Consider the following 25,043-nt stretch of genomic DNA (forward strand, 5'->3'; position numbering starts at 1 on the left):
TTGGATAGAGGAAATCTAACTTATTTAATTTTGTTAGACCTGTCAGCCGCATTCGACACTATCGATCATACCATTCTCCTAGACCGCCTCTTTAGTATGGGATGCCGAGGAACGGTACTACAATGGCTCCGCTCCTTTTTGGAGGGCAGACTACAAAGAGTTGTCCTTGAAAATTTCTCATCCAAGGTTTGGCCATTACGATACGGTGTCCCCCAAGGCTCCGTATTATCCCCAATGTTATTCAATATTTATATGGAGCTCCTGGGAAGGATTATCCGTGAATTCGGAATACACTACCATCAATACGCAGATGACACCCAACTCTACTACTCTTTCCCTCCAGATGCCGTAGAGGCGGTTCGTCCCTTAAACCAATGCCTGTTTGCCATACAAAACTGGACTAATAGGAATAAACTAAAACTTAATCCAGAAAAGACGGAGGTTCTGTTAATTGGACAAAAACCGTCTCATGAAATCAAAAACCTACTTACCTTAGACGGGGTCTCACTCCCTTTGAAGTCCCAAGTTCGGAGTTTGGGCATTATCTTAGATTCCGCTCTGACACTTGAACCTCAAATTGCAACAGTATCCAGAAGTGCTTTCACTCAATTAAAACTAGTCCGTCAACTCCATCCTTTTTTAGGAATGTCGGACTTGAAGCAAGTGACACAGGCTCTTGTGACCTCAAGACTGGACTATTGCAACTCTCTTTATATTGGACTATCTGCAAGATCACTTCGCCCGCTTAAGCTGATACAGAGAGCGACGGCAAGAATGCTGACCAGAGCAGGTCCACAAACACACACCACACCTCTGCTTTATCAACTTCACTGGCTTCCGATCTCATTCCGTCATCAGTTTAAAATTTTAGTATTAACTTTTAAAGCTCTAAATGGTTTAGCACCAATATATTTATCAAATCGTATTCTGGAATTTAAACCTCAGCGACCGACAAGAATACATTTAGAACACTCTCTCATCATCCCATCCACCTTTATAATCCGCCGTGCCAATACTAGAAATAAAGCCTTCTCGACCATAGCGCCCATCCTATGGAATAATCTGCCACCAGAGATCCGACGTTCTTCTTCACTCATGGACTTTCGCCGTCAGTTAAAAACTTTTTTGTTTCTTCTAGCTTTTAAACATTTAATAGTTAATTGATTTTTAATGATTTTATTGTACTCTTATTATTTTATATTAGATTGTATTGGACATTGTTTTTGTTCGCCGCTCTGAATTCTATGAACTAGGGCGGGGTATAAATTATTAAAATAAATAAATAAATAAAAATGCATATAGTTGGGGAAAATGCATACAGAAAATAATGCAGTAGTGAAAATAACAACCAGGATGCATTCTGTTAGGAGGAATTGCTTGCAAAAATGGATACATTCGTTAAAACGGCAGACAAAAACGTGTTGGAATAGAAGAGAGGAGCACTAAAATCCTTTTTTTTTTTTTTTAATAATTTTTTATTCAAATTTTTCAAAAGACAAACAAAACAAAGTCAAAAAACATAACAATACAACAAAAAAAATAAAAATAAAATAGTTGACTTCCAATTTGTCGCAGATCAGCTATAAGTATATAATATACATCAAACCTGTCCCTTAATGTATACATACAGGATCACTTTTCTCCATAGGCTGTCTTGGTTATTCGTCAAATCCCAATATCATCATTTTATTTTGATCTTTCAACAAAAAGTCTAAGAGAGGCTTCCATTCCTTAAGAAATGTATCTGTCGATTTTTCTCTAAGTAGACATGTCAATTTATCCATTTCTACTAAGTCCATTAATTTCAATAGCCATTCTTCCGTTGTTGGTGTTGATTCCATTTTCCACTTTTGTGCATATAATAATCTTGCTGCCGTAATCATATATAATATTATTCTTCCATATTTCTTTTCTATTTGTTTATCCATAAAACCCAATAAAAAAAATTCTGGTTTTGACTGAATATTTATCTTTAGGATTTTTTGCATCTTCCTACCTATCTGTGCCCAAAATGATTTTGCCTTTTTACACAGCCACCACATATGATAAAATGATCCTTCTTGTTGTTTACATTTCCAACAAACATTAGAAACATTACTATACATTTTTGACAACTTTTCTGGAGTCATGTACCAACGGTACATCATTTTATAGAAATTTTCTTTAAGATTATAGCATAGTGTAAATCTCAAGCCTTTTTTCCACATATTTTCCCATTGATCCATTTGTATGTTATAACCAAATTTTTTTGCCCACTTTACCATACACTCTTTTACTTGTTCTTCCTCCATATCCATTTTCAGTAAGAGTTTATACATTTTCGCAATTATATTTTCATCATTTGTACACAATCCTATTTCAAAATCAGATTTACTTATTTCAAACCCATACATTTTCTTGTCCATTTTATATCTTTCTAACAATTGTAAATAGGCAAACCATTGAAAACTATATCCTTCCTTTGTCAGTTGTTCTCTCTCTTTCATTATATATTCTCCATGTACATTTTCTAATAGTTCTTGATAAGTTAACCATTTCTCTTTTCCAGCCATTTCTCTTCTGTAAAACGCTTCTTGACTTGAGACACATAATGGTATTTTCGAATAAAACCTTGATTTATATTTATTCCATATTTTCAACAGAGGACGTCTTATAAAATGATTGTTAAAGTCTACATTTACTTTTACTTTGTCATACCATAGATATCCATGCCATCCCCACTTCAAATTATGGCCCTCCAAATCCAATAGTCTTTTATTCCTTAATAAGATCCATTCCTTTATCCAGACTAGACAGCAGGCAGCAAAATAAAGTCTCAGATTTGGTGATCCCAGTCCTCCTCTTTCTTTGGCATCTTGTAGTAGTTTAAATTTAACTCTTGGTTTTTTTCCTTGCCATACAAATTTAGAGATATCTTTTTGCCATTGTTTAAAAGGTAAATCAGAGGATATTACAGGTATTGTTTGAAACAAAAACATCATTCTCGGTAATACATTCATTTTTATCACAGATATTCTACCCATTAATGACAATTGTAGTTTATCCCATTTTAGCAAATCTTTCTTAATCTCTGTCCATAATTTTTCATAATTATTATGAAACAACTTTGAATTTTTATTTGTCATAATGATACCTAAATATTTCAACTTTTTCTCTATTGTAAAATCTGTCTTGTCCATTAACTCTTTCTGTTCCCCTAAAGTTAAATTTTTCACCAACATCTTTGTTTTTTGATTGTTGATCTTAAATCCTGCTAACGGTCCAAATTCTTTTAATTTGTCCATCAATACATTAATTCCTTCCAAAGGGTTTTCTAGTACAATTATCAAATCATCAGCAAATGCTCTCAATTTATATTCTTCTTTTTTTATCTTTAATCCCGAAATCCTTTTATCTTGCCTTATATCTCTAAGCAGCACTTCTAAGACCAGAATAAATAAAAGGGGAGATAATGGACATCCCTGTCTTGTACCCTTTTGTATTTCACATGAATCCGTTAAATCTCCGTTAACAATTATCTGAGCCTTCTGAGGTGTATAAATCGATCTAATCCATTTTATAAAATTGTCTCCAAAATCCATTTGCTCCAAAACCTGAAACATAAATTTCCAATTCAAATTATCAAATGCTTTTTCAGCATCTAAAAAAATCAAAGCTGCTTGTTTATCATTTCGTTGTTCTAAATATTCCAAGACATTCAAGACATTCCTGATGTTGTCACGTAATTGTCTTTTAGGTAAAAACCCTGATTGATCTTCCTGGATAAATTGTTGCAATATTATTTTCAATCTTTCTGCCAAGATCATTGTAAAAATTTTATAGTCATTATTCAATAGAGATATTGGCCGATAATTTTTTGTTTTAGTTAAATCTTGCTCCTCTTTAGGTATTAATGTTATGTTAGCATTTTTCCAACTATCCGGTATCTTTCCCTCTTGCAGAATAAAATTCATTGTAGACTGTAAAGGTAGCAAGAGTTCTTCCTCCAAACATTTATAATACATTGCAGATAACCCATCTGGTCCTGGCGCCTTTCCTAATTTAATTTTTTTTATAGCTTCAGATATCTCTCTTGACGTAATAGGGCCATTAATAGCTTGTCTCTGAAAGTCTGTAATTTTAGGCAAATTCTGTTTAGATATATACTCTTCTATTTTTTCAGATGGAATTTCCTGACACTTGTACAATGTTGAATAATATTGATGAAAAATCTTTTTGATTTTTACATTATCTGTCAGCGTCTCATCTCCTTCTTGTATCTTTAAAATAATATTTTTTGACGTTCTTTTCTTAATTTATATGCTAACCATTTCCCAGGTTTATTTGCAAATTCAAAAGTCCTTTGTTTAGCAAAATTTAGTTTCCTTTCAATTTCTCTAACTGTCAGCATTGATACTTGCTTCTGTAACATTTTAATTTGATTTACAATAGAAACTTTAGTTGGATTCTTTTTCAATTCTTCCTCTTTTTGTTTTATTTCTTCCAAAATTAATTGCATTTTCTGTTTCTTTTTTTTAATTCAGAGTTACATTTAATAAAATATCCCCTCATAAATGCCTTACTTGTATCCCAAACGATATTTTCATTTGTTCCTTTATGTAAATTATGTTCAAAAAACTCTTTTAATTTCTTCTTACATTCTTGTACTACTTTGTCATTCTGTAATAAAGATTCATTTAGTCTCCATCTAAATCCAAGATTTTTTTTTTTTAAGTTAATATCACAGGATTGTGGTCCGAAAAAGTTTTTGGTAGTATATCCATTTTAAAAATATCCTTCGCTAGAATTTTAGACATCCAAATCATATCAATCCTCGAGAATGTTTTATGTCTTTCTGAAAAATAAGTAAATTCCTTTGCGTTATCATTTATATATCTCCAGGTATCCACCAATTCTAAATGTTCCATCAGTTCAAAGCAAATCTTCGGTAATTTACCCTGTGTCTCTTTAATATTTTTTTCAGAAAGTCTATCAATTTTTGGTGAGATTACCCCATTCCAATCACCCATGACGCACCAATGATCATATGAAAACTCTGACAATTTTTCCATAAGTCCTGTGTAAAACCTTGTTTTATCTTCATTGGGGGCATAAATACCCACTATCAAAATGTTTGTACCCTGTAAAGTAATTTCAACCCCCACAAATCTACCACTATCATCCAGTAATACCAATTTAGGAAGCAATTGTGGGTTAATGTAAAGAACAACTCCATTTTTTTTTTTTGGTCCAGCCGAAATAAATTCTTCACCCAAATTTTTACAAATCAAATATTTGGAATCTTTCTTCTTAATATGAGTTTCTTGTAAACAAATTATATCCAATTTTAATTTTTTCAAATAATGAAACACTTTCTTTCTCTTCTGCGCCGTGTTGGCTCCATTTATATTCCAAGTTAGATATATCTTTAAGCGTGTATTTTAAGATAGAGTCAGGACTTCCAGCAAGCTGTACTGGAAAAAAGCGAAGCGTTTTTTTTTCTTCTTAAAAAAACGTCCTTAACCAGCGAGCCTACTTCTGTCTAAATCTTATCATTTGGCTTAAATTACTACAATAAAAGGGATTTGTTTACGAATCAGCAACTGAGAAATCTGGGTGAGTCATACTTTTTCTCTTTTAAATATAATTAAGGAAGAAAGAAAATGTAAACAACTTATATATTTTTTTTACGACAAAAAGCTGGCCTGAATTTGGAGTTTTAAAGTTTAAAAACGGATGAGAGGTTATTATTATTTGATGGAAATATATTTTGGACTATTTTTCTCCTTGGACTATTTCTTTTTGGACGAATCTGCTGTTCGTATATGTTACTAATCGCTTGGTGTTGTGAACCAGAATTGTTTTGCATTCCTGGACGTAGATAAGAACTGTGCTGTGCTGGCCGGACTATAATAACAGGCCTGGAATATTAACTCTTTTGTTGGTGGAGGAAAAAAAAAAGAAATAGACTGCCTCTAGGTTTTGGAACAGTGGTTAATATCAGAAATTAAAGGCTTCTTTCGAGAATGACAACTAAAAAAGCAACTAAGGCCCAGGAGCGAAGAGGTTCAGTTGACCCACAGGAAGGGGCTATACCCCCAGATATGTTTCAAAAAATAATGGAAGGGATTAATGATATAAAACAGGAAATGAAAACTGAATTGATAGATATAAAAGACTATATTAAAACACAAGTGGATGAGATTAAAGGGACAATTGGGCAAATAAAGGAGGATGCAAAAAATACTAAAGAAAAGGTACAAATCTTGGAGAATAGAACAGATATATTAGATCTGGAATTAGAAAAAAACTTGGACTATATGGCTGTGACTGAAATGAGAAATAAAGAACATTGTTTGAGATTCCGTGCAATCCCTGAGGAAACAGGTGAAGACATCAGAGATAAAATTGTTAATGCTTTAGTAAAATTTCTGGATTTGAATGAAGATCGGATGAAATTTGAAATAGACAAAGTTTATAGAATTAATTCCAGATATGCAACAATGAAAAAAATTCCAAGAGATGTGCTTGTTCACTTTATAAAGAAGACAACCAGAGATATGGTATTACAACAACACTTTAAAAATACCTTTAAAATTGATGGTAAGGAAATACTGGTGATGAAAGAAATTCCTATTAGACTTTTACGTAAGAGAAAAGAATATGCTTTCTTTACAGAAAAACTTAAGCAATGCAAAATTCAATTTAGATGGGATGTTCCAGAAGGAGTGATTTTTACATTCAGACAACAGAAATATAGATTGAATACTGTTCAAAAAGCAAGGGACTTCTTGAGAAAAGCTTCAAAAGACATGGAAGAAGATAAACTCAAAGATATGGATATAATTCCTGGGAAACAAAGTCAACAAGAACATGCAGAGGAGGGGAAGGAAGATGATGGATTAAAAGGAGCATCAGACACATTTTAAAATACACGCTTAAAGATGGATTACAGGAGCACTAAAATCCTGAAGAATGTTCAGGAGGATTTTTTGAAAAATTAGCAAATTGCTGCAGAAACCTGGGCAACTGATTTTAAGACTGAAAAACGGAGAGTAGTGAACTGGATCGATCTTTCCAGCCCCTCTGGGTGCCCTCTGTCCCTTTTTTGGGGGGTGGGAATGGGGGTGAGGACACCCTCTCGACTGACAGGTGGGTTTTAATCCAGGCCAGGCCAGAAATCTGGGCCAAAAGCCCTGCCAAACTCCCGAGGTCTATTCTTAGCCTGGGGATCTGTTTTCAGGACTGGCCGGTGAATGGAGGCGGGGAGGAAGAGAGGGGCCCGGCTTCCACAGAATGGTGCAGGTTTCCGCAGGCACCACGGATGGGTGCTTTTGCTCTGTTCTGATGTCAGGATGCTGTTAAAAATGTGTGCAACCCCCCCCCCTCTGCCTGGGTTTCGATGGCGAGGGGGGAACGCAGTGCATGCCCAGGGTGCGCTGTGTCATTGTGCGTTTGTGCTGTGAATTGTTGTAAAGGATATGCCCCTTTGCTGCTCTGTCTTCGCCTGTTTCCTGTTTCGCTGGTTGCTCTCTGGGTGTCAGTTTTCCTGACTTAGTTTTCCTGTTGTTGTTCACTCCACAGCCCAAATAAGAGGTTCTCAAGCAAGAAGGTAGCCAGGTACGCTGACGCTTCTTTTACTTTCTCCTGCTCTTGCTTTTCCGCTCGTTTGGAGGCTTCCTCGCACCGGTTCTCCTCCCTCCCTCCGGACACCTGTTGGGGCGGCGGCGTTAGGATCACTATTTATTTGTTGATGGTGAAAGTACATTTTATGAACAAATACATTTGTAGCCTATTCGAGTTAACAACTACATTTTAATCCCCTTAAGTTTACTGTTAAAAAACAAGGTAGAGCATTCAGGGGATCAGCATTTACCGGTATTTATTTATTCCAAATTGGGAGGACTCCCCTGCCCTCTTCAGGGATTGTGTGAGGGTCAGTTTCTTTCCCTGAAAAAACAACTCCTCACCCAAGCAGGACAGCTCAAATCTTTTGGCTTTGCAGGGTTAAGTATGAGTGCATGCAGGTGGGCTTCCTTTTTGCATGCTTTCCCCTTGCCCCAGGGGAAATATTTCTAGAGGGGGGTATATTTTGTTTTACTTGGGTTTGAAGCAAGCAAGCCTGAAGGAGCGATTAGCCTTGCAGATTATTATTTTTTTACTAGTCTGCTGGGGGCTGGCAGAGGAGGGGGATGTGGAACGCCGCATTTCGTTAGAACATAGGAAGCTGCCTTAGACTAAGTCAGACCTACTGGTCCATCTAGCTCAGTATTGCCTACACTGACTGGCAGTGCCTTTCCAGGGCTTTGAAGGGAGTCTTTTCCCAGCCATACCTGGAGATGCCAAGGATTGAACTTGGGACCTTCTGCGTGGAAGGCGGATGCTCTGCCACTGAGCTGCAGCGGGTGCAGATCCCACCTGTTGACCTGCTGGGCACAGAGGAGGGCTGGAGCACTTCACCTGCCCGCCACCAATCCCACTCGCTGGCTGACTCGCATGCAGGCGGGTTACCAGGCTAGTGCTTAATTACGAGGCTGTCTGGAAAGCTACCTTGTCTCAGTGGCCAAAGCTTGAGGCTGTTGGGGACATACCTTTACTAAACGTGGCAGTATTCATGGCTCTGCCTTTTTTGCAAAGGGCAGGCTTTGCTGGATGGGCGGCGTTCCCTAGCGGTTGGCACTATGGGAAGAGGCCAATAGATTTCTAAGCTGCCTATATGTTTTGCATGCTCTCCCCTTAGGGTTGGATCAGCGGTACAACTGGGTTGTGTCCAACTAAGCCCTACTCAGAGTAGACCCACTGAAATGATTGCATTTGAGTTAGCCATGCCCATTAAACTTCAGCAGGTTTCCTATAAGGAGGACAACTCTTGGAGGCCACCCACTGTTTATCAACCACCCAACCTGTTGGATCGTAAGCACTCCGCAGTACATTCACAGGGTTGCTTTGTGCAGAAATTTCTCTGTGTTAATGAGGTCTTGCATGGGGGGGAAGGGTGCCAGAATAATATATATATGTATATTTTGTACTTTGCGTGGGATATTGCATACCCTTTCAGTGATAAAGCGCATTACTGGTTAACAGCTGATAAATGTCTGGCCTGGGTGTCGTGTCATAAAAGGATGGCCTTTGGACCATAACACAGGCACGCCGGAGGCGGGGGGGGGGATGTTGAGATTGCGAGCGGCTTCCGTGGGGTAGGGAATGTGATGGGAGGGCCTCTTTCACCAGTTCACACTCAGCCTTCCAGCCAGTCTCTCAGGGAATGTAGGAAACTATCACATACTGAGTCGGACTGTTGGCCCATCTACTGTAGCTCAGTATTGCCTACAATGACTGGCAACAGATCCAGAGTTTCAGGCAGGGAGACTCTCTCACCCCTACCTGGAGATGCCATTGCGGATTGACCCTGAGACCTTCTGCATGCAAAGCAGGTGCTCTGCCACTGCGCTACTGCCCTTTGCTTTACTGAGTCAGACCAGTGGTCCATCTAGCTCAGTGCTGCCTACACTGACTGGCAGCAGCTCTCCAGGGTGTCCGATGGGGAGCTTCTCCCAGCCCTCCCAGGAGATGTCAGGGACTGAACCTGGGACCGTCGGCGTGGAACACATATGCTCCACCACTGAGTCTGGTCCTTCCCTTTCCCTGCCGTTTATTGCTCTTGAGCACGTGTTTTGTCTCTCTGCCATGAAGATCAAAAAGAAATTAAGTGGGAGAAAGTAAGATCTTAATCATCCCATATTCCAAAGAGCAAAGGAAAAAGGCGTGTAAGTGTGAATCCCTGGTAACACTCTCCTGCTCTCTCTGCCACCCCGCCAAGGTGCCAGGTTCCTGCTGAGCTTAGGGGGCTATTAAAAGATGGGGAGGGAATAGGCAGTTGCCTCAAGCTGAGCCTGAAGGGTTTTTTAAAAAAATTGGGGGGTCAAATACACCTTCTGAATTGTGCATCCTCCTACAAGAGAGCACGATTATGGAACCCCCTGCAGGATAGGAGCTGGGCCACGTGGAGAAGTTAAGCCGTGCATGACAGGGCTAGTTGAGTGTTCTCCTTGGCAATGATTGCTCTGATGATCTTCTTGCTTTGGATTGGCTTGGCCTGTCTTGGTTACAGGCATCTGCATCAGACGGGAACCCTCACAGTGGATGCTATGGAGGAACCTTACCGGAACAACACGGAGTGCCTGGAAGAGGATATCACTGATAAGGTATGTGCGTTTGACAGCGTTCTGTCTCTGGCGTGTGTGAAAGCAAGCATTTTCTTCTCGCTTCTGGGTATGTGTCTCCTAATCAGGAGGAGACTAACACAGGCCAGCACCTCATGCAGAGAGGCGATGGGCAGCCTCCCATAGGCGTGTAATTCTGCTGTCTTTCTGCATTGGGAGTGATCGGAGCAATTGCAAGAGGCTGAACAGGACTGCTGACTTCCAGGGGAAGCTGAGAAAAAGCCGGGTGCAGCAACCCATACAGAGTTGCAACAGACAACTTCCTCCGATGACAGCAAATAACTCTGCTGTTTCTGCATGAAATGATCCATCACAACCAGTGCAGAGAGAGCGAGAGAGCAGAATCACATCTGGCAGCAGTGAATCGGGCACATATGAGTGTGTTGTAATATTTCATGGCTGCATTACTGTTAGATTCATTTCAATGTGTAGTCTGGATTTCTTGCGAGCCGTTAACTTTTCAGTGACACGTGCAACTTAACAAAAAAGAGCAGTGAACCTTACGAAGATCTTTCGGGAAGCTTTAGTTAAATTGAAGGTGATTCCGGAAAAGGCAGAGCCAGCGTGGCCAGTGAGCAGGGATGAAGTGGATGGCCATCCTGAAACTAGGGAGAGGGAGGAGGTGCAGGGTGACCGCCGGCCCTGCTGAGGAGCCAGGCCTGCCCGTCTGTTACCTGTCACCTGGCAGCAGCCACTCCATCAGGCTGCAGCAGAGGAGGAAAGAGAAGGGCTGCTCTAGTGGCCCAGCTGAGGGAGGTGCAGCTTTTGGCTTCTCCTCTCCTTGAACTTTTCCACCCCAGTTGCTCTTTGGAAGAACTTCAGCCTGAGTTTGCTTATTTCCTTCTCCCTCTTTTGTGTTAGGTCTTTTTAGATTGCAAGCCTGAAAGCAGGGACTGTGTTCTGTTTTTTTCCCCTTTAGGAAATTAGGATGGCTGCGGGGAACCTCTGGCCTTCCAGATGTTGTTGAACTCCAGCTCCCATCAGCCCCAGCAAGCACGGCCAATGGCCGGGGATGGTGGGAGTTGTAGTTCAGCAACGTTGGGAGCCGCGGAGGCTGGCCCATGGGGGCTACTACTGCCCCACCAGCCTTCCCTCAGCCAGTCCTCACTTGCCTACCACCTTACTTAAAAGCGGTCCAGGGGGTGGCATTGGCTGTCAGCTTCCTCCCCTTTAATCTCAGTGTTGCCCTTGTAAAACTCTGCAGGGAAGAGGGTGTCGGACAAAGTTAGAATGAGCTGGCTCTGCCCTCCATTGGCTCTGGTGCCACCTACTGTCGGGCTCTCTGCCTTCCACCCCACCAGCCCCGATGGGCACCACCCACCACTGATCGGGAAGGCCAAAAGTTGCCCACGCCTGCATTAAGAGAAGCTTCCTGATGCTACATAAGCTGTTAGACTGTGGGACAGAGATGGCCTTTGGCAGTGGTGGGCTCTCCACTGCTGGGGTATTTAAACAGAGGCAAGATGAGCTCCTGCCCAGGGGTGCTGTCGTTGCATCCTCCACCGGAGATCAGACATTGAACAGGGGGATGGGCTAGATGTCCTCTAAGAGCCTTTCCAACTCCAGAATTCTGATTTACCATTTGTCTTGTTATCATTACAGTCTGCATTTCCCCACACCTGTTAGCAGCAGCCAGGGACGTAGGGCTGCTGGTGGTGGAGGAGAAAAGCAGACTGTAATGACATCAGGACGTTGGGTAGGTTTATTTATTTTATTCCATTTCTATCCTAATTTTTCCTTCAAGGAGCCCAAGGTGGCATACATGGTGCTCCTCCATCTCCATTTGATCTTCACAAGAACCCTGTGAGGTAGATTAGGTTGAGGGGCAGCGGCTGGCCAAAGGCCGCCCAGCGAGCTTCATGGTCAAGTGGGCATTTGAACCCTGCTCTCTAAGGTCCTAATTTGACACTCTTAAGTGCTCCACCACACTGGCTCTCGGGTTGAACTAGATGTTATGAAGAAGCAGTGGAAATTGACCCAGCCGTTGCCCCCCATCCCGGGAGCTTTTTAAAAAGCCGTTAACATAGCAGACCGACAAAAGGGAAGATGCATTTCCACCTCCAGTCCTGGGTGCAGACAGCATTGCCTGTTTCCATTGCGCAGCTTGCCTAACTTCATCCTCTTTTGCACATTTCTCGACTGCAGAATGCCCACTCGCTGGAGTCCTGTCTACCAGCGTTGAAATAGCTTGATAATTTTGAGTGGCATTTTTGCACATGCTGCTTCCCCCCCACTTCACACCTGCTTTTTCTATGTCACTTGCGGGACAGGTGATGTTGGACTCCCAACTTCCATCAGCCCCAGCCAGCGTGGGCATTTGTGATAGTTTTGTTTTTATTTATTTTAAGGTATTTCCCACCTGCCCTTCTTTGCCAAGTGGTGATGGGGGGTGAAATCCAGCAACACCTTGGGGGGGACACAGGGTCCCCCGTCCCAGTTTCTTTACAAGTAGGCAGTGACCCCTTCCATGCTGCTGCTGTGGAACATTGCAAAGACCTAAGATCTAGAAGTGTCTGATGTTGTAAGAGTTTTTAACACAAACCCTCAGCATTGCCTTAAATGGATTACCAAGAAGGAGCGTTCCATTTTTAAACCTCTCCCGTGAGGTGAGAATGTAAGCCTTCTCCTCTGTGAATTTGTCCAGTCCTCTTTTCAAGCCCTCCAGGTTGGTGGCCATCACTGCCTCATGTGGGAGTGAGTTCCATAGTTTAGCCCTGTGCCGCGTGAAGAAGTTCTTCCTTTTGTCTGCCCCGAATCTCCCAGCGTTCAGCTTCATTGGATGGCCCTGAGATCTAGGATTATGAGAGAGGGGGGAAACGTTCAGCTTCATTTGGACTAAAGAGGAGACGCTGGGGATATAACAGTAGGCAAAAGGGCTGTGAAATTTGGAGAAAGCAGGGTTGCGTTTGGAGCTGCTTGCGTTTGACTTGTGTGCAAACTATAAAAATCCCGGCACCAGGCTGGCTTGCGCGCTTTGCAGGTCAAGCAGAAAGGCCAGGCATGTGATGCTTAAATGTTGCTGCTGCTGTTTCCGCAGGTGATCTTCCTAGAGAAAAGGGTGATCGAGCTGGAAAAGGACACAGCTGCCAATGGGGAGCAGCACAGTCGGTTAAAGCAGGAAAACCTCCAGTTGGTGCACAGGTAAAGGGCGGGGTGGGGGGCTGCCCGTGCGTGACCGGCGTAAGCTTTTAAGAGCCCGTCTGTGTGTTCAGAAATGGCATGTGGTACCGTTGTACCAGCTGGCTGGGAGTTTTTGCCCCCTTCATGCAGAAAGCTGATATAAGGCAGGGTAGGGAACCTTGTGGACCAACTGCAGTCCTGCAGGCCTGCAGGCCTCTCCATTTGGCCCTTGGGACCACGGCCGCACACCTTCTCTCAGGCCACGCCCCTCACCACGCCCTGATGCAATGTATTCTCAAACTGTGATTCTGCCTCTTGCTTCCCTCAGTGGCGCAGGGTGGCTGGAATAATGTAGTTTGTTCTACAACGGTAAGAATCTCATCTGTGGTGCCGCTGGCTTTTGGCTCTGGCTTCGCCCATCACTAGGATGTGGTCCCCAGAATGGAATGCAGCCCTTGGGCTGAAAAGGGAAGGGAGACAACAAATGTATTCTTAAAACAGAGTCCTTTGCAATTCGATGGAATAATAAGGTTCAAGATGCAACACAACCCTATTAATTGTTAGGGGGATTTACGTGCTCTGTTACAGATCTAAGTAGAGTTTGAGAGAGAGGAGAAATTGTTCTGTCACTGGGTATATAAAAACATCAGGCCCAATTTAATTTTCTATTTTTCTGTATGCCCATTATAATTTTGCACACATTGTTATGTTATAGGATTCTTTCTTTGTATTTAAGTTAATAAAAAGTGCTTGCATATCAGGGAGAAAGTCAGGCTAGAAATCTTCTTGACACCCTAACTTTCTATGGGCAGGGGATGTGATTTGGCTAAACTTTGGGGGAGGGGAAGGCAGAGTGTGTGGCTTGTGGATTTCATTATAGGTCTCATACCCCCCCCCCCCGCTGCCCCATTAATTGGGACACTGTGTGCAGGCATGCCATCCTGAATAAAAAACACTTCTGTTGTATTTATTTTTTTAAATACAATTTAAGTGCTGTTTCCTCAGCAGAAAACTGCCAGAGCTGTCTAAAATGTTCACCTTAAAAACACCGCTAAAAGCAAACATTAAAAACAAGTTGTCAAAATATAAATAATACCAGCCAGTTTTAAACAATTACACATAATAATAAAATTACACGCTGAACTTGCATGTGGAAATTAAGTCATGCCTAATGTTGCTTCCCTTTGTTTATGTGTAAAAAAACTCCCCCCCCCAAAAAAAGTGGTGCTCCTGGGGGAGATGTCTTGCATGGTCCTGGCCAAAGTGGATCCTGCAACCTTTCCTTCTCTCTGCAGAGCGAACGCCCTGGAAGAGCAGCTGAAGGAGCAAGAGCTGCAATCGGATCAGGCCCTCATGGAAGAGATCCGAAAACAGCGGGAGATGCTTAGCAAGATGGAACGGGAGAAGAGCATTGAGGTCGAGAACCTCCAAGCCCGGTACGGTTGGCAGCTTCATGGCGAAATCCTTGCTCTTAACTGGCACTCGGGGGACAGCCAGTCACTCAGTGGCAGGAGATTCAGAAGGGACGAATGGGAGCCCTTGTTGACAGAACACATAGTTAACTTACGGCACAGGTGGGGGACTTTTTTCAGTCCGGGGGCCACATTTCCTCCTGGGCAACCTTCTGGGACTCACACACCAGGGGCCGCCGGATCCAGTGGTAAAAGTGGGCAGAGCAACCTATGTAAACTTTACCTTTCCCCCCCCCCCCATGGTAGGCTAGTTTATATATCTGAGAGCCAGTGTAGCGTAGTGGTTAGAGTGTTGGACTATGCCCTGGGAGACCAGGGTTCGAATCCCCACACACTGGGTGACCTTGGGCCAGTCACTGCCTCTCAGCCTCAGAGGGAGGCAATGGCAAACCCCCTCTAAATACCGCTTACCATGAAAACCCTATTCATAGGGTCGCCATAAGTCAGAATCAACTTGAAGGCAGTCCATTTCCATTTTTATATATTCACACACACACACACCCCTCTCTTCCTCTGTCCTCCAGCCAGACAAGCAAGAAGCATGATCAGAGTTCAAGGACTCGTTGCAGCCAGGCAAAATATTTGGGGTACGAATCAGGGCCAGTGGGGGGGGGGGCTGGCCTGGCAAGAGGTCCAAAAGCTAGAGAGGCCTCCTGTTTGCATGTGGCAATACATTCCTAAGTGTAGGCTTACGTTTCTTTGTGTGAACTGCAGGTTACAGCAGCTGGACGATGAGAATGGCGAACTCCGGTCCTGCGTCCCTTGCCTGAGAGCCAATATTGAGAGGCTAGAGGAGGTGAGGTGCCTCTGCTTAGGCAGAGATTTCTCAGTCGTGTTCCTCCTCTGTGTGCCTTAAAACTAAATGCAGGGGGTGTGTGCGTTTTTCCTCTGTGCCAGAACTGCTCAGTGGCCAAGACTGATGCCCACGGCTGTGTGTTCCACACTGACATATTAATTATCCTGCCTGACTCAAGAGTCCTCACCTTCTGGACTTACCAAAGAACCTCAAATCTCTGTCCCAATTTCTCTAAGCCTCTGAACATGAGGAGGCCCCTTCCTTAACAAAACGCATCTTCCAGCAGCCATCATTCCCAAGATGTTAACCTTACATAAAGTGAAGGTGCTATTAGTTATCATTTGAAACAAAGTGCTTTGCCTGGCATTGACATCAGGAGGGATGTAACACAGTGCCCATTTTGCATAAAATCATGGAATTCATATATTGTTTTCCCAGGGTTGGAGCCAACTAAGTTCTACTTAGAGTAGACCCAGTGAAATTAATGGATCTGAGTTAGCCATGCCCATTAACTTCAGTGGGTCTGCTAATGATGGATATAGCCTTTAATCCCACATGCTATCTTGGTTTCCCCCTCTGGAATCTCTTGTGAGCTTCCCGTTCCTCCAAATTATATAGCGATCTGGTTTCCATTGCCTTGCTTCAAGCACAGGTGTGTGATGTTCCTTGCTTGCTGTCACTGTGCAGCCATTCTGCCCTCTAGTGGCAGGCTGGCATGTTTAGCTGCTAATGCAAGTCTGATGTGGCGGCTGTTCTGTGGGCTCATGTGTGCTGTCGGCATCAGGAACCGCCTGTGGAAAGTGCATCAGCTCAAGCAGCCCTGAGGGGACGCTAGAATTCTGCCCAACTTGGATTTGGTACCGAATTTGCCATTAATTCGCTTAACCTGAGGATCAGATTTTAATGTAACGAATTTTTGCAGCTATTTTTGAAAACAGACTTAAAAAAACACAACCCAATCCACCTCTAAAACTTTGATTGTAAAAATGATAATTTATCAATATGTCCTTTTAAAATATTGGCATTTCCTTCAAAATATCGATATTTCCTTTTAAAATATTGATTTGTTTCTGAGCAACAAGAAAACGGGTCGGTAAAAGCAGCGGCCAGTGGATATAGAATGAACTCTGATCGATGCCGGCCTGTTAGGTTGACTGAACACTTGGGAACTGGCACCAGCCGACGGATCCCACCCCAGCGGACACCCGTGTCATGTCTTCTGGGATCCAGGGACGTTGGCTGCTCTTGGTGACTCGGCCAAAGCTTCAGTTACCGATTCCTGGAGGCCCCCTTTTCCAAGGGATGGGGTCTCGCTGAGCATCAGCGGCGCTTGGAAGAGGCGAGACCGGCAGGAGGGCCTCAAGTTTCCTTTCCCTGGCCTTCTTTCAGGAGAAGCAGAAGCTGCTGGATGAAATAGAAGACCTCACGGTGCAGCTGAACGAGGAGCAGGAGAGCAAGAGGAAGCTGGGGGACAAGCTGACCCAGGAGAGGCACCAGTTCCAGAAAGACAAGGAATTGACCCAGGAGGTGAGCAAACTCTGCTGGCTTCTAGAGGGAGGCTGAAGTGGGATGGGCACAGCTCTTCCACGCTTCTGATTAGGAGCCTGGTTGGGATCCAGAGACACTTGAGCACCCTCTTGTCTTTTTCTTCTTCCTTCCTTTACATTATTTAGCAAAGCGCATTGCTTAAACCAAAGAACAGAGAAAGGTAGATGCAAACTATGATGTAAATAGTAAAATGAATGTCAAGCAAATCTGCAAAAACAGCAGAGCAGATGAAATCAAATCGGCAAAAGCATGCTGATTTGTGTTGAGGGGGTGAGTGTTATGTTGCTAATTAGAAGACTGCATACTTCCACATTTTTGTACGTTTGGATGCTAATCCTTGGTACACGGCTAATTTCACTAAAGCTCCTTATATCCTAAATGTTATAAAAAGAAAGAAATATTGACTTTAGGGAGACATCCATGTAGTGCATTTTTGTTAAGTGTCTTCCTCCCCCCCTCCCCCCGGTGATGCCATACTACAACTCCCATTAGTCCCAGCTAGCATGGTCAGTGATCAGAGATGATGGGAGTTGTAGATGGGCAACATCCAGCTGACTGCAGGTTCCCCATCCCTGCCTTTAGGGAGCCCTCAGATGCACAACATAAGCAGGAACAGACAGTACGGAGATTGTTTCCCTCCCCCAAGGACACAGGGCCTTTTCAGTGGTGCCCCCACAAATTGTAGATCCTCTTTCCAACTGAACTGCATTATGGCCTCCCTAATACAAGCCTTTAAAGGGGCCTTAAAACTCAATTTATTTCAGATTATTTTCTCTTACGACCCGTGGCCCTCCAGATGTTGCTGGATTACAACTCCTATCATCTCTGACCATTGGCTACATTGGTTGTGGGGTTGATGGGGGGCTGGAGCCTAACCATACCTGGAGGACCATAGATTCCCTATTCTTGCTGTAAAGCAATGGAGGCTATCCTTTTTCAGTCTTGCCTTTGTTTGTTGATCTTCTCCGATTCTGGGTAGAACTAGTTATAGATCATAGGGGGACGAGTTCTGTTTCAGGGTGGGGGCAAGATTCTCAGTGTTGTTGAAAGGCCTGCTTCTGGTTGTGGTCCAGATTAAATTACAAGAAAGCTCTGTGCATGCACCCTTTTTCATACATATTACACAAAGGCACCTGTAGCCTTTTGCCATGCACACCTTGTACACCAACTGGTGATGGCTGGTGCCCTTTGGGACTGGTGGAGCAGAAGGCAGGGAGCCCAACAGTAGGCGGAGCCAGAGCCAATGAGAAGAGGAGCCAGAGCCAATGACAGGTAGAGCCAAGTAATCCTAGCTTCCTCTCCACCCTCCTCCTCCCTGCTGAATTCTACAAGGGCAACACTGAGACTGAGGAGGAGGAAGCTTTGGCCCTTTGGCCTGGTTGTAAGTAAGAGGGCAGGGAAGCAGGTGGGGGCTGGCTGAGGGCAGCCTTGTGCTGCGTGCCATAACATACCAGCCTCCACGGAACGCTGGCCCATGTACTTCTTTACAGCAAAGAGCCGCTCTGGGTGAATGGGCCTAGTGGGTCAGGCGCTGTTGAGGACTGAGCCTCCGCTGATCTCGCTTCCTTTCCTTGCAGCTGATTGAGGACCTCCGGAGGCAGCTGGAGCACCTGCAGCTCTTCAAGCTGGAGGCGGAACAGCGAAGGGGCCGGAGCAGCAGCATCGGCCTGCAGGAATACAACAGCCGGACGCGGGAGACAGAGCTGGAGCAAGAGATCAGGCGGCTCAAGCAGGTACTTGGGGGCTTCCCAAGAGAGCTGCTTGCAATTGTGCGTCTTGTGGCGCTGTGTCGGGGTCTCCCGACTGGTAGCAAAGCCATGCCCTGCTCTTTGCTGTAGCGGGAGGGAGGAGGGTCATAGGTCTGGGTGTAGCCCTCTTGGCCCTGGATTTGATAAAGGAGAAAAAATGGAAATGGATTGCCTTCAAGTCGGTCTCGACTTATGGCGACCCTGTGAATAGGGATTTCATAGTAAGCGGTATTCAGAGGGGGTTTCCCATTGCCTCCCTCTGAGGCTAGTCCTCCCAAGCTGGCTTGGGCCTGCTCAGCTTGCCACAGCTGCACAAGCCAGCCCCTTCCTTGTCCACAACTGCCAGCTGGGGGGCAACTGGGCTCCTTGGGACTATGCAGCTTGCCCACGGCTGCACCGGTGGCAGGGCACGTAACCCCTGAGCCACTCACTATGGGGTGATCTTTAGCTGGCCCTTGACACCCAGGAGACACGAGCAGGGATTTGAACTCACAGACTCTGGACTCCCAGCCAGGCTCTCCTCCCCACTGTGCTTATACTAGCTGTTAGATAAAGAAGAGGGAACGCTAAGAAGTATGTTGGCTGGAACAGCAAAAGGTCAGAGAGTTGGGCAAAGAGGCGTCAAAATAAATTGGCAAATTACAACTTAACCATTATAACTTGTCCCATTGTGGTTTTTGACTATGAAACAGAAAGACTGTGCAGGAATTAATTGTGTGCTCCTCTTGCAGTGGTATGTTAAGATCATAGAATCGTGGAGTCGGAAGGGCCCTGAGAAGGCCATCAAGTCCAACCTCCTGCTCCATGCAAGAAGCCAACTTAAAGCATATGGGGGGGACACATTTTTCTTAAATTCTGACCTTCTGCCAGAGACGCAGGGCCTTTTATGGAACTTAGGTGCCAAGTCATGTCATAGGCATACTTGTATAGCATGTCTAGCTGGTTGGCTTCTGTATAAGGCATTAACACAGCAGGACCAGAAATGCATATTTTAAGGCGATACCTTGCTGTTTATTGTTCTGCAGACTTTACATTACCAGGGTAAAACCTGTCAAGATGTTGCAACGGAATCGTTGTTAGATTACCGGCCCCATCTGCATTATCTGCCCCAACTGCGAGGAAATTACGCACATGCTTCTTAATTAATTTTGTTAATGGGTTTTAACTGAGCAGAGTTCCATGTACAGTAGACGTGACATATAGATTTTTAGTTAGGAAAGAGCTTTATGTTGGCATTTTAATTCATAAGCTATTCAACTGTGATATGAATGTATGTGAGGTTTGCAAAGGCCTTTGGCTGCATTTAAAGTATATTAAATACATAGTCAGTCGTAATTCTAGATGGGATGGTCAGCCTCTGCAATAAGTCAGCTTCACTGTGTGGTTTTCCTTTGCCAACAGGATAACCGAAACCTGAAGGAACAGAACGACGAACTGAATGGGCAGATCATAAACCTCAGCATTCAAGGCGCCAAGAACCTCTTCTCTGCTTCTTTCTCTGAATCTCTGGCTGCAGAAATCAGCTCGGTCTCCAGAGATGAGGTACTGTTAGAGGCCCCCTGTGAAACTGGGTACCGCTTCGCTGCCAGCAGTAAAGGGGAAATTCAATTCATAGGACGGGGCAGTGGAGAAATTTTTGCCATTGGAATTCAAACTGTTTTCAAATTCAGAAACTTCCAAATGTTGGGTTTTTTTTAAGGAGCACTAACTATCTAAATGTTTCTCTTTTATCCAAGCACAAATGCATTACAAATTAAGTATCGGTTTCCCAGATCCAACCCCTCTGTTTCAGTGAAATCCAACAGTCTCCTTCATAACGTTGCGTTTAAGCTGTTGGCGAGGATGACACGAAGAGCCATGGCTAGGTGGGGCTTGGCAGCTGTGAGCCCCATATTAACACAGAAGCTGTCTGCGTGGCCCTGGCTAATCGCCTTTGCTGGGAGAGAGATCCCGTCGGTTCCCATGGACCTTTCCAGCAGCATAGAATGATGTAACGTATAGAGAAAGTGGGCAGAGAGAAGTTTTTCTCGCTTGCATTCCATCGTAATACTAAAACCCAGGGCCAGCCAACGAAGCTGAATGTTGGAAGATTCAGGACAGACAAAAGAAAGGAGTTTCTTCACACAGCACAGAGTTGAAACTATGGAGTCAGAACCAGATCTGAAGGATTGTTTGGAACCCACCTTAGGCTGCCGGGACTGTCATGGGGCAAACAAACTGAAATTCAGTCCCAGATAAGGCAATGGGGACGGTGGGTGGTCTGGCTGATGTGGGAGCTGGTTTCCTGTTTTGGGTAGGGTTGTGTGATTCCAGCAGGACCAGGTAAGAGGTGTTCTTAGAGCAGGGAAGGGAAGGCTGTGGCCCTCCAATGCCCATTGGTGTCAGCCAACATGGGCAGCAGTTGAAGCTTCCTCCTGTCAAATCAGGCCATTGGTCCAGCTAGCCCAGTAGTGTCTACACTGACTGGCAGCAGCTCTCCAAGGTCTTTCCCAGCCCTGCCTGGAGATACTGGGGGTTGAACCTGGGGCCTTCTATGTGCAAAGCAGGCGCTTTCCCATTGAGCTAAGGCGCTCCCCGCTGCAGTTCACCAGCGATTGTTGCATTGTGCGTTTAGGCAAGTTCTCCCAGGTCAGCATTGGCCGTGGCAGAATAATAGCCTCCCGGTAACAAGCGTCCCCTCTTCCACCCCCACTCTCCCTCTACAGCTCATGGAGGCGATTCAGAAGCAAGAAGAGATCAATTTCCGACTCCAAGACTACATCGACCGGATCATTGTGGCCATCATGGAAACCAACCCATCCATCCTGGAGGTCAAGTAGGAGGCTGGGAGCTTGGCAGCCCTGAATTAACACCTGGGTGTGGTGGACTGTGCCACTCTGTGGAGGGGATGCTGGCAAAAGTCTTCGCTCTCCTGCAAAGGAGGCGCGGGAAGCCTCACGGCGTGAGACTGCTTGGGTGATGGATCTTGGTGGACTTGCGGGAGAGAGACCCGGCTGTTGAGCCTGGCTGCGCTGACCGACTCCAGTGGGTTTTGGAGCTCCTCTGGCTTGCAGGGGCCTGTCGGGGTTTGGGGGGTGGGCAAAAGGGAACCTGGAGCAAAGGAGGCAAGGGGCCAAACACAGTGGGGAAAAGGGGTGTGGGGAGTGGGGGCGCGCACCAGCCCCTGTGGCGGGAGTGTCGCAGGCACTGAGCCGCAACTTGAAACCCCCTTCCCATAAGCTCACAGCCCTGCCCCACACACGCAGAGGGTTAGAGGAATCTGTCTGCGTCCCCCCCACCCCTGGAAATGATGAAAATGAAGGGAAATTCTAAAATGCCTCCCTGCCTTGTCTTGCCCTCACACACGCATCTCTCCCTGAAAGCTCTCCAGGGCACACACATGGGTTGCACTCTGCGGCATCTCCCTCCAGGAAGCTGCATGCGCAGACTCCAAGAGGAGGAGTCGGCGCCACGAGACTTGCAGGTGACTTTCTTGTTGAACCAGCAGAAGGGGAAAGGAGGCTGCCTTTGGCCCTTGCCTTCTCTGAAAGATGGGGCTCTCTGGTTTTTGTTTCTTTGCACCCAGCAAAATACTTTAGGGAAGGGGCTGCTGCCTGTAGCTTTGTGTGTTCTTAGCGGGGGAGCCCTTTTTTTTTTGGCCAGCTGCCTTAAAAACCATGGCTGGCGTGTTTCCCATCAGAGGGTGCAGGGAGGTGAATAAGTCCGGGGAGGTGGGGGAGAGGGACATTCTGGCATCGTGATAAAAAAAAAAATTGACTACTGACATCCTCTGGATGAAGACCCAGTAGTGGCTGATGGTTATGCTGCAGAACGTGGAGGGCAGCGGCGGGGGGGGGGATGCTCAGCTGATGATACTGTAACGCTGGAGGCAGAGCTGTTCCCTTCCCTCCGTCCCCCCATCAGGTGCAGCACTAACCGCTTCCCTCCACCTTCATTGCACACCCTTCACCTGGTGGATCTTGTTTTTCTTTTCTCAGCAGTTTTGTCACTTTCAGATAGGACTTCTGACTTCTGTCCTATGAAAAAGTGTTCTTTTGGGGAGGGTGGGGAGAAGGAGGTTAGAGACAATACGGAGTGAGAGAAAGCTGCTGTTCAGCTGCTGACATAACCACGTCTTGCTCCGCAGAATGTCCTCTGTTCACTAGGAATGATGCTTGTGCCATAATATCTGTTCCTCTGTCCATACCAAGAGTTATATCTAAAATGGTTAAAGCTGGCAGAATTTTGGATTGTTGGCTTAATTTTACATCCCTTCTGGGACGACATGAGAGAGACAGACATGTCAATTCTTAGTTCTTTATTCCTTCCTCCCTCAGCCTGGTTTAAACAAAATAAAAATCGTATCGCCAGCATAATTTGAAAAACATAAGCAGATCCGAACACACGGTTAAGTCGCCTACCGTCCCCACCCCAAATTGAATGGGAAGATGTTGATTTTTCTCATACCAAAAAGGTATGCTGTCTCCACAGAACCAAAGTGTTGAGGGCTTGTCTCTCTCACGTGTTCCTCTCTCTCTCTTGCTCCATATATACTAAATTTGGCTGTTGGGTTTGGTTTTAAATCATGTTTTGTTTGGGGTTTCTTCTTTTTTAATGGCACAATTGGGGAACAGGGAAGGTGGAGTGTAAACCTGTAGCTGATGGATCCTGCTTGTGCTGTGGCTTAGTGTGTAGAAAACATTCAGGAATCCCAAGAGAAGGCACTGATTGGCCAGTACCTGGGATCCTGACGAAGGTTTGGCTCTGGAGTGGAGCTGAGAGTTCTGAGCTTTTTATGGGTGCCTTCTCTGTCTCTCTCTCTGACCTCCTCACCCCCTCTCCTAAAGCACACGCCCAAAACAATCATGCTACTCTAGGCACAAGGAAAATGGCAGCATCCCTAATGCTTGCCTGAGCCCCCTAAGTATCTAGTTCTCATGGAGAGCAGAAGTGGGTGGTGATGGCTGACTAATCTTCTTCCTTGAAAGCATAAGGTGCTTGAGTTCTGGGCCCCCTGATGTACAGTGAAAGCCACACTCCTGTTTTTTTTTAATTCAAAAGCGCACCAAAGTTAGTGCCCCAGTCCAAGGCCACTGGGTTTTGTTCTGTTGAGCTTGGTTGCATTTATCGAGATTACCAGGATGATTTGCAGGACCTTGGCCAGATGATGTGGAACTATGTTTTTAAAAAATGATTGTAGTCAGTGGATTTGGGCTCTGTAATTTCCAGCTGGTTCAAGGGGGGGGGTTGAGGACCACAGGTGCACAAAAGCAGTCCCAGGCAGCAGTTGTCCAAACCCAAACACCCCTACACGTTTATCATCTTGCTGTGTTCCCCATGCACCCCTGGAATCTGGAGAAAGAATCCACATATTGTACATTTGCAGAGGACTCTTGGGTGTAAATCAGTGTACAGTTGGAGAGGGAAAGATTTTTCTTTTCTTTTTCTACCTTTGTAGAGTTAGTTATTTTTTATAGATTGAAGGCTGATCGGTTTTTTTAATACTTCTGGGGAAAAATAAGAGCAATGTATCTGTGTATACACGTACACACACATATATGTATAATGTACAAATCTATAAATAAGCAGATCTGCCTTTCTTGACTTGGGCACCATCGTCCACGATAAAACACACACACTCCTCTCCCAGCCTCCCGGTTGATCACAAAGAGGTACTGTAATGTAAATAGTCACGGGGGGGGGGGAGAGAAATACGATAATAAACCAACAAAATTGAAGCACTGGCTTGCACACAACATTAATTTCCTGAGGAAAACTGTTCTTCCCTGCTGGTATGTGAAGGAATTTCCAGAATGAGGCAAAACAGTATTTTTGTCTAAATGGATGTACTGACTCTTGTCTGATTAAAAGCTGTTACCATCTCTTTGCTGGAGATCTCTCTCTCTCTCTCTGTCTCTCTGTCTGTCTCTCTCTCTCTCTCTCTCTGTCTGTCTGTCTCTCTCTCTCTCTCTTTCAGTTTTTGTGGTTTTTGTTCTCTTTTGTGTTGCACCTGGGGAAAAACAGAAGTAACAATATGCAAGATGGTAAATCCTGGTGCAGAAGCAGGGGCCAGAGCCACCAGCAGCAGGAGTTGACGGAGAGCACCTGCCTTTGTGTGCAAGTCCCCAAAATTGTTTTCACGTGGACTTTGCAGAATCTGACCCTGGCAGGCTACACC

General features: G+C 44.8%; 1 protein-coding gene across 8 annotated transcripts in view; it reads left to right on the top strand.

The window, feature by feature from the left end:
* The window catches only part of RAB11FIP3 (RAB11 family interacting protein 3), a 111,782-nt gene extending 87,033 nt beyond the window's left edge, over positions 1-24,749 (top strand). For 7 of the 8 annotated variants that reach the window (XM_061599333.1, XM_061599334.1, XM_061599335.1 and 4 more), the window contains 9 exons: positions 7,564-7,599; positions 10,091-10,184; positions 13,240-13,343; positions 14,618-14,758; positions 15,509-15,590; positions 16,980-17,117; positions 18,716-18,871; positions 20,288-20,428; positions 21,592-24,749. In XM_061599333.1, the coding sequence (XP_061455317.1) occupies positions 7,564-7,599; positions 10,091-10,184; positions 13,240-13,343; positions 14,618-14,758; positions 15,509-15,590; positions 16,980-17,117; positions 18,716-18,871; positions 20,288-20,428; positions 21,592-21,705 (1,006 nt within the window). In that variant the 3' untranslated portion in view covers positions 21,706-24,749. The remainder of the gene's footprint in view (positions 1-7,563; positions 7,600-10,090; positions 10,185-13,239; positions 13,344-14,617; positions 14,759-15,508; positions 15,591-16,979; positions 17,118-18,715; positions 18,872-20,287; positions 20,429-21,591) is intronic. The other variant, XM_061599336.1, reaches the window with a different exon arrangement.
* Positions 24,750-25,043: the final 294 nt, after the last annotated feature.

Source organism: Rhineura floridana, chromosome 17, assembly GCF_030035675.1.
Source record: "Rhineura floridana isolate rRhiFlo1 chromosome 17, rRhiFlo1.hap2, whole genome shotgun sequence".
Taxonomy (NCBI): Eukaryota; Metazoa; Chordata; class Lepidosauria; order Squamata; family Rhineuridae; genus Rhineura; species Rhineura floridana.